The following is a 13,723-nucleotide window of genomic DNA, read 5'->3' as shown; positions in this document are numbered from 1 at the left end:
TATTCAATACATTGTAAGAATGAAAATTGTAAAGAGCAGTACATTGGGGAGACTCAACAAATTCTAAAAAAAAGACTATCAACATCGCAGGGATAATACTCGTGGGCCTCAATCGGCAGTACAACCATTCATTTGATGACAATGAGGTTAAAATATTAGCGAAAGCACATAAATGGTTTGAAAGGGGAGTAAAAGAAGCGATTTTCATAAAACAACTAAATCCTTCATTAAACCGGTTTGGTGGGGTGAGGTTCAATTTGGATCGTTCATACAATAGCCTGCTTAGGCAACATAGGATTAGTAATACTGATGAGGTGATATCGGTCGAAGTGGGGCAATCAGGCCAGTCATTAGTCAGAACAATAGGAACTATCAGTGGAGCAGCTGCAGGGAGTGGTCCTCTGCTCATGTCTGGACAGTAGGGATATATATATATATATGTATATATATATATACACAATGATGAGAGACAATAAATGGAATGACATGCCGGCTCAGACGTCGCCCGGCCAAACAAGGTATGCGTCAGGTGCTGGGGAACCAGAGCACCCTGATGAAAAATGGGCTACTAGAACAAAGCGGAGATGGACGATGATAGTGTTTTATGCACATTAGTAAACATATTATGTTATTTCATGTTTAGCTTAGTACACATTATGATTATTGCACGTTTAATTTCAGTCTAATAGCATTATCAATCTTATTAGTTTAATAGTCATTGCAAAGAAGCAACGGCTCCAACTTCAATCTAAGACCCTCCCAACACTGAGTTGTCCGTAGCTGATTGGACAACAGATCGCTGCTGTGGACATTCAAAAACTTGTCAGAGCGGGAGCTCGCTCTCTTTGTTCCTATCTTTGTCCATGTGATCATGTCTTCGCTCCTACATAGATGAGAGAGTGCTTTTTCTGTCTCACTAGAATAAAGTAGTTTTTGTTCACCATCTATCGTCGTTACTGATATTTTTATCACTGAACTTCTTTGAACACCGAACCAGGAAAGAAACAAGAATTAAAACCGAACAGACGAGATGCGATAACATGGCTCTGTTGGAATGCTACGACTCAAGCAACCCTAGTCAGAGGGGTTACATGCGGAGAATGGGGGCTGAATGGTTACTTCGAAACCCACAGTCACGGTTGACCACGAAACAACTAGTAGCTCAGTGTTCCAATATCCACAAACGGCAATTGCTATCACAACTTGAGATTGATGAGGTACAACACAAATTCCGAGGTGAAGGGCCCCAGGCTGCCACATCAGAGGAAGAGGTTCAACCAGAGAATGAATGACATGCTGAGCGAGGCAGCAACTGACCTGAGAGATAAGATCATGGCAAGAATGAAAACTGGGCAACGAAGAAACCGATTACAACGGCTATGTGAAGTACCACCTGAAAGTCTCATGGAAACTGTGAATGCAGCACTGAGAACGATCCCGACCGGAACGATCACAGAAACCAATGAGCTGATATACACCTCAGCATCAGTGATCCTAGACATGCTTGGCTACAAGAGCAACCATGAGAGCCACGAGATTCATTACCCACCATGGAAAAGACGGTTGGAGGCCAAGATCAAGGCGGCTCGGAAAGATGTGAGTCAACTGACGGAGATCCAGAGAGGTGTGAATAAAAGGCCAATACCCAAGAGATACATGCAGATAAGCATACCTGAAGCACTCGAAACTGCCAAACAAAGGCTCCAGGCCTTGTCCAGTCGCCTAAAGAGGTACACGAAAGAGAATGAGGCCAGAAGAATAAACAGGCTGTTCGCAACACAACCTGCGAAAGTGTACGCTCAGTGGCAGGGTTCTAACAGCAGAGCAGACCCTCCAAGGCTGGAAACTGAAAGATACTGGAAAGGCATATGGGAGAAGGAGGTCGCACATAACAGCAGTGCACAATGGCTGGTGACTCTGAAAGAGGAGCACAGCAACCTCCCTGAACAGAACCCAGTTACCATCACAGCGGCAGATATACAAGGAAGAGTCTCAGGTATGAAAAACTGGACGGCACCAGGCCCGGATATGGTCCACACCTACTGGCTAAAGAAACTCACAGCTCTCCACGAGCGCCTAGCAGCACAAATGAACCAGTTGCTGATGGATGGGACTCACCCAGGATGGCTAACTGAAGGGCGAACAATCCTGATCATGAAGGATTCCTCAAAGGGTGCAGTTCCTTCCAACTATCGGCCAATAACCTGTCTCTCCACAACATGGAAGCTCATGTCAGGCATCATTGCGGCTAAGATAAGTGGTCACATGGATCAATACATGAGCAAAGCACAGAAAGGCATTAGTAGATATACTAGAGTGCCAAAAATCAGCTGCTGGTTGACAGAACCGTCGCTCAAGACTGCAGGTCCCGACATACCAACCTGTGCACAGCCTGGATTGATTACAAGAAAGCATATGACTCGATGCCACACACATGGATCACTGAATGCTTGGAGTTGTATAAGGTCAACAGGACCCTGAGAGCCTTCGTTGCAAACTCGATGAGGATGTGGAAAACCACACTTGAAGCCAATGGCAAGCCACTAACGCAAGTGTCCATCAAATGTGGCATATATCAAGGTGATGCACTCTCCCCACTGATGTTCTGCATAGGACTGAACCCCCTCAGCCAGATAATCGCCAAGACAGGCTATGGATACCGCCTCAGAAATGGAGCTACGATCAGTCACCTCCTCTACATGGATGACATAAAGCTGTATGCTAAGAGTGAAAGGGACATAGACTGCCTGATCCACACAACCAGGATCGACAGCAGTGATATCGGAATGTCATTCGGGCTGGAGAAATGTAGTCGGATAGTGACTAAGAGGGGCAAGGTTGTTCACACTGAAGGGGTCTCACTCCCTGAAGGAACAATAGCAGACATTGAAAACAGCTAAAAGTACCTCGGCATACCACAGGCCAATGGCAACCTCGAACTAGCAACAAGGAAAGCGTCTACGACCAAATACCTCCAGCGGGTGAGGCAAGTCCTCAGAAGCCAGCTCATTGGCAAGAACAAGACCCGGGCAATAAACAGCTATGCCCTGCCAGTGATCAGATACCCTGCAGGAATAATAAGGTGGCCAAAGGAAGAGATTTAGACCACGGATGTTAAGACCCGAAAACTCCTCACCATGCACGGAGGGTTCCATCCCAAGTCCAGCACCCTGAGACTGTACACAAGCCATAAGGAAGGAGGCCGGGGACTAGTGAGTGTGAGAGCCACTGTCCAGGATGAAACATCCAAGCTCCATGAATACATCAAAGAGAAGGCTCCAAGGGATGATGTACTCTGAGAATGTCTCGGACAATGGGGAACAGAGGTTGAGGTGCTGGATGAGGGACAATCATGGGAGGAAAAGCCCCTACACGGGATGTACCACCGAACCATAGCAGAAGTGGCTAATCTCAATAAGTCCTATCAGTGGCTAGAGAGGGCTGGCCTAAAGGACAGCACAGAGGCACTCATCCTGGCTGCCCAAGAGCAGGCCCTGAACACCAGAGCCATAGAGGCAGGGATATACCACACCAGACAAGACCCAAGGTGTAGGTTGCGCAAAGAGACACCTGAGACAATCCAACACATAACTGCAGGGTGTAAGATGCTGGCAGGGAAAGCCTACATGGAGCGCCATAACCAGGTGGCTGGCATAGTCTACCGAAACATCTGTGCGGAGTATGGACTGGAAACCCCAAGGTCAAAATGGGAAACACCTCCCAAGGTGGTGGAGAATGACCGAGCAAAAATCCTGTGGGACTTCCAGATACAGACCGACAAGATGGTAATGGCCAACCAACCAGATATCGTGGCCATAGATAAAGGTGAAAGGAAAGCCGTTGTCGTGGATGTAGCGGTCCCGAGTGATGGGAACATCAGAAAGAAGGAACATGAGAAAATGGAGAAATACCAAGGGCTCAGAGAGGAGCTGGAGAGAGCCTGGAAGGTAAAGGTGACAGTCGTGCCTGTGGTGGTCGGAGCACTCGGGGCAGTGACCCCCAAACTCGACGAGTGGTTGCAACAGATCCCGGGAACAACATCGGATATCTCGGTCTAGAAAAGCGCAGTGCTGGGAACAGCACGGATACTGCGCAGAACCCTCAAGCTTCCTGGCCTCTGGTAGAGGACCCAAGCTGAAATGGGGGACAGACACCACCCATGGTGGGTGAGACGAGGATTTTTTTTATGGCCTAAACTACCAGTAAGACTTTAGTTTGCTGACGAAGTTTCTTGGATAAGAAGCGAAACGACCGACACCTTCAAAGAAGTACAGATGACGGCTGAAGAAACCTTTTCATCGATGGACCACTCCTGTACGACTGAAAGCTTACACAGACTCACTTAACACGATTCGAGTTTCGGAAATACGTACCAGAGGTTTAGCGGCCTTTGGTAGCCTTTGCGTGGCCAGGAAAGCCGTTTGGCGCATCATATTGTGTATTCAAACAGGGGGCAAATGAGGCTAATCAGTTGGGAATACGCATTGGGGTTTCCACCAAAAGGGCTTGGTCAACGATCTTTGCCTGTTTAGGTTTGTGCCTGGGGCTATAACAAACCGGGAGAGCACTAAATGGCTCGCTGATAACGCCTTGTATGTTCAGGAGTTGTGTGAGTTAAGAGTTGAGAGAAATCGCAGCGCTGCATTCATGTGCATGAAAATGTGTAGGTGGGGTTTGATCGTGAGCTGTGTTGCGTCAATCTGAAAAACAGCTGGTGTTGTTTGATGGGGCAGATATAATGTCCCCCCCCCCCAAAAAAAAAAAAAAGATAAAATAAAGAGAAAAACGGAAACAAAAGAAGGGGTGATGAATTTGAGGGAATTGCACATGGTTGAGATTTGTTGTGGTATGTGGATTAATTAAATTGACAGATTTTCCGGAACCTTACCGCACTGTGTAGAAAAGGAATAAACGGTTGTAATGGTAGGTGCTGTGATTGATACATAGTAAGTTGAGAACAATAAATATGTCGTGTTTTCCTCACTCTTTGTTTGCAATTTGTCTGTTCTCTGTAAATTGACATTTCAGCAACACATTTTATCCTCTGAAGGTCCACTGTATGTGCTTGATTTTGAAGGGTAACAAATGATAAACAAAATATGTTGCCAACATACCTGCTTTCCTCCTTGTTTTGGAATTGTTGTTATTCAGAGTCATCTTCTTAGCCTTTCTAATACGTTGGTATCTCAGAGCATCAATCCTCTCAGACCCCGAACGAACACTCGGTGCACCTCGCCGTTTTCTAAATAAGGAGAGATAAGAGGGAAAAGGGGTAACTCCATGCCAAATATTTTCAAGGGAATAAAATTGGTTACTAACTCTAAGTCAGTCCTTCTTGATCCATGCAGCAGATGTAACACAATGTTCAAGGATCACCATGGGACACTTCAGGGCGCTGTCTTCCAAAACATTTTTTTATTCCATGCGTCTCTTTATTTAAGAAATGTTTAATAGTCTTAAACATCTTTGGGGAATAAAATATAGACTCATTTGGTAAATACATATTGGGATGATTTCATCTATTGAATTCTCCATATAAAACTGATTGTGTTCATTTTGTAAAGGGACGTTGGACTTGGTCGCCCAGAGATTTCTGCCAATCACACACCAGCGACCTATCTCCGTTTTGAATCACCATGAAAAAAATAGAATTTACTGTGTATGTGTGTGTGTGCGTGTGTGTGCGTGCGTACTAGCTGTCCATCATAGGTGATGATAGCGCTTGCTCCAAGCGAGGGAATGTTGGGGGTAGGGGGGGTTGTGAAGGGGTGAGGGTTAGCGACGCTGTCGCTGATGCCATTTCTCATGGGCATAGAGCCCAATCCTTGAGCCGCAGACACATCCGCAGATGGAACATGGGAGACCGGATGCCAGGGAGGTGCCATCCACCCGCTGGTGCCGTTAAGTGCGTCTCTCTAATTGTCTGTCTTGATTGATTCAATGTATTTCAGAGACTACCCTGGCACAAGTGGTCTGCCAGAATTGTCGTTTGGTTTCGAGCTGCGTGGTATTGATGTTGGCTCGTTTGATGAGGTCCCTGGTGTAGTCCTTGAGGCGTCGCTTTTGCCTCCCCGCAGAGTGCTTTGCGTCCTTCAGATGTCCATGGAGGACTTGGCGGGGCAGGCGGTGATCGGGCATGCGGATGGTGTGTCCAATCCACCGAAGATGTTTCTTTGCAACTGCCGATTCCATGCAGATGGAGTTTGTGCACTGAAGGATGTCTGAGTGGGGATCTTCCCAGGACAGGCCAAGGATCTTCTGCAGGCTGTGGATGTGGAAGGCCTCAAGGGTAGTAATGTGCCGGCAGTATGTGGTCCGTGTTTCTGCCCCATAGAGGAGAGTGGAGCCATACTGCGTTGTATACGGCAATCTTGGTTCCAATTCTAAGGTTTCGGTTTGCAAACACTCTGCTGCGTAGCCAACCAAAGGATGACAAGGCTTTATTTATATGTCTCTGTACTTCAATGTCAAGGGAGCAATTGGAAGACAGTGGAGCCAAGGTATATTTAGTGAAATGCCATTGATGTGAAGGTTGGGTGGTGTGGGAGTTGGAGTCACAGGTTGGAACATGAGCTCTGTTTTTTTTATGTTGCTCTGGAGACCAAAAGACTGGTACAAGTTAGAAATTGTGTTGAGAGCATGCTGCATAGATTCTGAGCTGTGAGCTAGTACAGCACAGTCATCAGCATACTGAAGTTCAGAGATGTGGCAGATATTTTTCTTTGTGTGGGCCTGGAGCCGTCTGATGTTGAAGAGGTTTTCCATCGAGGCGCTACTCCACACGGATGCCATCTTCATGTCCGATGCCTTTGTGAAATAGGCATGTGACGGCAGAGAGGAAGATAGATGTTAAAGAGCACCGGAGCCAAGACACAGCCCTGCTTCATGCCAGCGTTCACCCCGAAGAGCTCTGACTTGAGCTCCCCGATGAGTACTCTGGCTTGCATCCCGTCATGCAGCTACTGGAGGATGCAGAGAAACTTGGGTGGTGCCCCAAGTTTGGACAGGTGTTTCCATAACAACTCACGATTGACGGTATCAAAGCCTTTGGTGAGATCTATGAAGGCTATGTAGAGGTCCAGGCAATGTTCTATGCTCTTCTCCATAAGCTGCCTTAATACAAAAATCATATCTGTGGGGGATCTTGTCTTCCAGAAGCCACACTGCATTTCTGCACAGACTCTGAGACATGCTTGACTAGCCTGCTGAGCATGATTTAGACCAAAATTTTCCCTGCGGTGGAGAGGAGAGAGATTCCTCGGCTATTCCCACGGGCTGTTATGTCCCCCTTCTTTTTGTAGACTACAATGGTGTTGGTGTCCTTCTAGTCCCGAGGCAGCTTCCCATGTTCCCATATGTTATGTATAAGGAGGTACAGATGGCGCGTGAGGAGATAACCTCCGTGTTTGTAAACTTCCGCAGTGAGGCCTACAGGTCCAGACTTTTGTTGTTCTTAAGGGTCATGATGGCTTGCCGGGTCTCAGTAAATGATGGTGGGGTGTCGAGGCTCATGATCGGCGGGAGGTCTGGAAGATAGTCCAGAATGTGTGAGTTGACAGCGTTGATGGTGTTGAGAAGAGTCTCAAAATGGTTTCCCAGTGAGCAAGGATCTTATGGCGGTCCTTAAGGAGCTCAGAGCCATCAAAAGGTAGAGATTAAGGTGAGGGTTTGGGTGCACAGTCCACACTCTCAACACCTTCACTCTTACCAGGTGAGTTTCTGGTGGCATGATGACCATTTTCTAGCAGGAGTTGCAGAGGGCTGCCGGTAGTCCGATTCGTTGGACTCCGCCTATGCCTACCCCCGGGTGTGGGTTTGGGATCACTCTTTGTCTGGCCTCTACCCTTCGACCTGTTCGGCTTAGGTGACTCTGACTCTGTTCGACATAGCTCTCGGGGTCATGGCGACGCACAAAGTGCCTCACCACGATAAGGTGGTGAACCCAGTCAAGGCACGCTAGTAGTGTGTGTGTGTGTGTGTGTGTGTGTGTGTGTGTGTGTGTGTGTGTGTGTGTGTGTGTGTGTGTGTGTGTGTGTGTGTGTGTGTGTGTGTGTGTGTGTGTGTGTGTGTGTGTGTGTGTTCGGGGGCGTCTGTGTGTGGGCATCTTTCCACAGTGGCTGCAGAGAGAAACCGAGTGTCATTAGAACAGGAAGGAAAACCACAGCTGAGCAACAAAGCATTGTCGATATGTATTCATAGACATGGAAACTGTCTACAATGGGCTTCACCATGCTGACAGGGGGAGAGATGGCTGGAGAGGAAATGACTACGCGGGAACAGTCACATCATGAAAAATAAGCCAAAGAAAAGCGAAGCACTAGGACAAGAAATGTAACAAGAATTAATTACTAGAATTGTTTGTTTATTGTTGTTGTCTTTTTTTGGGGGGAGGACGGAGGATTTAGCAATGGCATGCATGGCAGTTTGCACATGGAACAGAACTTTAAAGGGGAATACATTCAAAACCTTTCATTCTCTATACAGATGCTTTACAAGTTTTCGGGCAATGTACGCAAATGGGATTATTAAAAATACAACATTTGAAAAGTGTTATATTTGTAATGTACTTGTTGATCAGTTTGCTTTGTTATTGGAATGCCTCCTGGGTGGCTCCCTGGTGAGATGTGCCAGACACGTGCCACTATGTGGAGGCTCTTGGTAACGATTTAGGATTCAGATCAGAGACCAGATCAGAAAACCTTAATTTGTCCCACAATGGGGAAATTTGCAGTCCACAGCAGCAATTTGAAAGGGGATGGGGGAAGAAATAGATTAAGTGTCTCGAGAAAAGGAAGGGTCAGATTCCCGGTAAAGATCTTGACCCCACCACCCGATCCCTGTTTTGTGGTTCAATGATTGCGGATTCACTCTATTGTTATTTTCTGACCATAACAACGGGTTGCTATTGTTTTGCGTGTCTTCCCTTTCGGTCTGAACTGTTAAAACTGTCCTTTTTGTGGAAGGAAAATTGGTTTTGCAAACACCATGAGCATTACACAGCTTGTTGCGTAGGGATCCAAAACAGTATTCAGTTAGATTTGGACCTGTCAAGATTTAAGCAGAAGGCTCAGTCAGTCATGGTATCAAGTTGCCTAATTTCTTTCTCCCCAGCGTGCGAAGGCAGTCAGTAAATGACAATAAAGGTTTGCTTTATTGTAGCTATTGTTACACTGAGAGGTAAGAATGATGTCAGTTGGCTAATCCACTGGGCTATTACATAGCCCAGTGGTTTATGTTGCGATACATTTGTATTTGTCATGATCTGGTTGGCGACCAATGAGTGGCGCTGTCGGCCCCGCCTGCACCTGCACAGGTGCTGGTCGTTTCCAGTCAGTGACACTCAAAAGGACCCCCGGCACGACCATTCGGTGTCGGGTAATTGTTGAATGTCATTGTTGTTTGATGCACTGTTGTATGATGTTGAACACATTGTATGCTGTTGTATGCAATTGTACGCATTGTGTGCAGTGCATGTGTTTGTTTAACCTTGGCGGACTTTTAATCTTGGTTTTCATTTGATACTTTGTATTTTTTTGACCGAGGCAAGCAACATTTTAGCAATGTTACGTTTTGTGTTTATTATTTGGCTTTATATAAATCAATATGTATTGTATTGTATATGATGACACATATATTATATTCCCCTTTAAAGGACGAGGTGATCAAAAAAAGCCCCACCTGCTAACCCCTCCCCTTTCAGACATGGATCCAACCCTTACCTATTGCGATGTAGAGGACTTGGTCACAACAACGCTGCCCAGATAGCTGAGATCAATCAAAAACAAAGCACGTAAGACTCCAGGATCTATTAAAACCAACTTACCATACTGTCCCTAATTCATAATGATGAAAACATTGCGGAACATGAGAAGCGGACAGGCCCAACCCCCCCCCCCCCCCCCCCCTTTGGGAATGAGTTTCTTGTGAGACAATTAAAGGGGTCATTGAGAAAAGGGTGAGTGAAAGCAGAAGGGAAAGGTAGATAGGGAAAGGATCTGAAAAGGTGGAGGGGGAGTATTGTTAATGAAAACAGGTTACTCAGGCCGAGGATGGGCCGTAGGGCCTGCCAAGATGAACTCTTCGTTAAGCATCCTTCTGCATGACATAGGCATCCTCGAACGCTTGGATCTAGACATAGCAATGGATATTTGTCTGGGGAATCAATTTGATGAATACAATGGAATTCCTCCTGTTAGGTCGAAGCAAGATTATGTATGATCTGAATGGAGATAAGGACCCTGAGCTGAAGTCTGCCGATCACGTATTTAGCAGGAAAAAACAAATCGCTTGCCATCAATGATAGATTGAAGTTCATTATGGTAGGATGTAAACTGTGGACCAAATGTATAGTTGATCATTTTAAATTACTTTCACTTCAAGATTCAATGGATTGCGCATTTTGACAGTTCCTCAATACTGCTGTAACAAAATATTTGGATTCAACGACAGCGTTAATAGCAAGAAGTTTCCAAGTTGGAGAAAAATATACATAGTATACATACATTGTATATCTAGTGTATGTACATGGTGTATATAGAAAAGGTAGGTAATGTTCTAAGATTTTTTTTCTTGTTTTCAAATTCACAGATATTACACACTACATAAGAAAGCAAAATATTTCAGCATAATATTTAAATGAAGTCACATTAAAAGCTTATGAGTTGGGTGGATGACTCAATCCCTACCTACATGGCTGATGCACCTACCCTGAAGCTGACAAGTGGGATGGAGAAGGCTCAGATGGAAGGATCTCCTCCTCAGTCCGCTTATGAGATGGCACCAGCCCAAATATGTTGCTGCTTCCCATGGTTGGCGACGGGGACTGAGAAGCTGGATAGCTGGTTGCAGATGAAGCAAAGGCCATGTGGGAACGATAACTAGGACTGCATCTTCTGCTACCCTGGCCTCGTGCAGGTGAGGAAGAAGGGGAAGATGTCCTTGAGAATGTGACTGTGGAAGGAGGTAGGAGGGTAATCTCAGACATCTCTGGGGGTACTGTAGTTTGAATAAGGTTAGGACGTGGCCGGGGACGTACAACAATCTCAGGGGATCCCTCATGAGAACTAAAGGGACTTTGAGTGAGAGGGGAGAGTCGAGAGGGCTGGAGAATTACCTGATGCACACCAGAATCTATTCTTCGAGCCTGTCTTGGACTGAAATGGGGGTTAGATTCAAACCATCGGGTATCCAGGCTACTGAGGGTGCTAGGTCTGATATGGGCCATTGAATCAGTGTAAGGCATAACTGGGACACCCATACTGTGGCCTGTATGTCTTATGTGCCCAATTTGAGCCTCTTGCATAGCAAAATGCCTGGCGGGAGAGCCGTGAGGCCCAGCTTTGCTGGGTGACTTGCCCGAGTAGCTCTGTGGTGCTTCTAGTGGCAATACAGATGGATAGGTGGGCATTGGCAGGGAGGAGGTCTGGAAAGCACTGAGGGGAAGAATAGGCGGTGGGGGTGGATAGGGAGAATCATGACAGAGATGCAAAGAGTGGTGAGGAGGAAAAATGAATGGGGGTCGCTCCACGGTTGAAAATGTAAAATCCATTCCCCGCCAAAATTCTGGTGAATGGGAGGAAGAACTAAGTGTCAGTGGATAAGGGAAGCCAGAGACAGCATATTGTGTGAAATCCCCCTCCCCAATTTCTTCTGGAATCATGGAATAACCAAAGGGACTTTCAGTCAGGTATGGAGGGGAAGACATGACAGAGCTCAGCGGACTTGTATTGGTCATGTAAAAAGGAGGAGGGGGATCATGATCCCCATGCGAGCTCAAGTAGCCATAGAAAGCCCTGTGATGGAGAGAGCCTCGAATTTGCCCTGTGGCCTGGAGTTGACTCCTCTCCATGATAGTCATACCTTCAAAAGGCTTCTGGTAACGGGGACTGTAGGCTGGAGGCTGGAGGTAGGATTCATGACTGGAGATGGGTGAAATCTGGTGAGGCCGAAGGGGAGCCATAATCGGTGGAAGTGGTCTAAGATCGTCATTCTCTTCATCTGACTGTCGAAATTCGGGATAAAGATCCGATTCTTCCACAAAAGGAAAACCCTCAATCCGGCGGAGCTTGACAGAAAACTCTGCATCCGTGGGATCAATGACAAAGCGCCCATCCGGGCCTCGGCAGATAAGTTCAATAGGTGTTGTTGCTTCGGTCTCTTGTTTAGAGGGGGTGTATCTCTTGCTTGTTATTGCTCTTTTGGTCTTCATATACAGAGACAACTCCTCCTTCTTTCCTGGACATTGGGGTGGGTTCTTCCCATGTTGGTCATGGCTATCCTCAGATGATTCGGATAGGGATCTCTTTGATCGAATGCTTTCTGGACTCACCTTTCCCAAAGATTGCCTGTGAATAAGAATATAATACGTACATGTGAAAATGCAGAGCAGTCATCTGTCTAATTAGGTTGAAAAATATATAACCAGACCCAAAAATACACAATTGTCCAACTGGTAAAACCAAGGTCAGGAGAAACGCACTTTATATGCCATATAAAGTGGCGTATTCTCCTGACCTTGGTTGAAAAATATATAACCAGCCCCAAAAATACACAATTGTCCAACTGGTAAAACCAAGGTCAGGAGAAACGCACTTTATATGGCATATAAAGTGGCGTATTTATGTCAGTGTTTGAACTGTATTGCTGGCAATAGGTTAAAATCATTTCCAGTGAGGGCTTGACCCTACCAAGGCTGCACTTGATCATTTTGTCATTGTGCCGTGGGAAATTATCCAAAATGTATGCCTGTGCCGTGTAATAATTTGCTGTGCCCTTCAGTGAGTGACAGGAGTACAGCCAATCACACAATGCGATGCAATGACTCACTTCACCCAATCACGGAATTGACAGTATATGCGCATGTTCTCTGCTCCATAACAATAATAGTGCGGCGGGTGTAGTGCTGTCATCCGTCCAATTAGGTTGGAAAATATAGTCGCGATACGAGATGCTAATGCTAATCCCTAATCATGGAGAAACGACCGCGGCCATGAATGTGATGTGTTGACTCCCAAACCAAAATTAGAATGGCTGTCGGAACATGTGCAAAGAGACGCCCTACGATTACAAACCATTTGAGTTTGGTATGGTCGTAATATAATTTCATATGGGCGACAGATATTTTTACTTATTTGTTGTGATCTACTAAAGGGCACATCCAAGCATATCATGAGGGTCTGATTTCAGGCCCCAGCCGAGCCCTGGATTCTGTTTTCCAAGTTATGTGTCCAATCCAACCCGGTTTTCAGTCGATCCATCCATTCATTTTCCAATCCACTTAATCCTCATAAGAGGCACAGGGGTGCTGGAGCCCATCCCAGCTGTCTTCAGGGAATGGGCGAGGGACACCCTGAACCGGTTGCCACACAAAGTCAGGGCACACAGAGATGTACAACAATCTGTGATCACACTCACACCTCGGGACCATTTAAGAGCATTTAATCTTATCCTACCATGCATGTATTTGGAATGTTGGAGGAAACTGGAGTATCCTAAAAAAAACCATGCTGGAAAAGGGAGAACATGCAAACTAAACACAGAAAGACTGGAACTGAACCCAGTACCTCTTCACTGTGACCAGTCAATGCCCTAATCTGATGAACACCGAACCGCCTCCAGAGTTTTCAGTCTCCAGCAAAAATAAAGGATTTTACCTTACTATTCAAATATTAGTTAGTGAAAGATGATCAAATTTAGTTACTTAATGGCACTTTATTTCACATTG

At 46.0% G+C, this 13,723-nt stretch overlaps 1 protein-coding gene across 10 annotated transcripts in view; it reads right to left on the bottom strand.

The window, feature by feature from the left end:
* Nucleotides 1–13,723, bottom strand: part of LOC148886022 (protein turtle homolog B-like) — a 125,545-nt gene that overhangs the window by 6,937 nt on the left and 104,885 nt on the right. For 8 of the 10 annotated variants that reach the window (XM_089016364.1, XM_089016365.1, XM_089016366.1 and 5 more), the window contains 2 exons: nt 10,707–12,344; nt 5,115–5,242 (listed from right to left, as the gene is read on the bottom strand). In XM_089016364.1, coding sequence (XP_088872490.1) covers nt 5,115–5,242; nt 10,707–12,344 — 1,766 coding nt within the window. Of the gene's footprint in view, nt 1–5,108; nt 5,243–9,719; nt 9,766–10,706; nt 12,345–13,723 lie in introns of those variants that run through there. The other 2 variants (XM_089016374.1, XM_089016367.1) reach the window with 2 other exon arrangements.

Source organism: Hippocampus bargibanti, linkage group LG16 (assembly GCF_051943395.1).
Source record: "Hippocampus bargibanti isolate YZ-2025 linkage group LG16, ASM5194339v1, whole genome shotgun sequence".
In the NCBI taxonomy this organism is placed as follows: domain Eukaryota; kingdom Metazoa; phylum Chordata; class Actinopteri; order Syngnathiformes; family Syngnathidae; genus Hippocampus; species Hippocampus bargibanti.
Note: the sequence above shows the minus strand (reverse complement) of the source record. Positions and strands in the feature narration are given on the sequence as shown.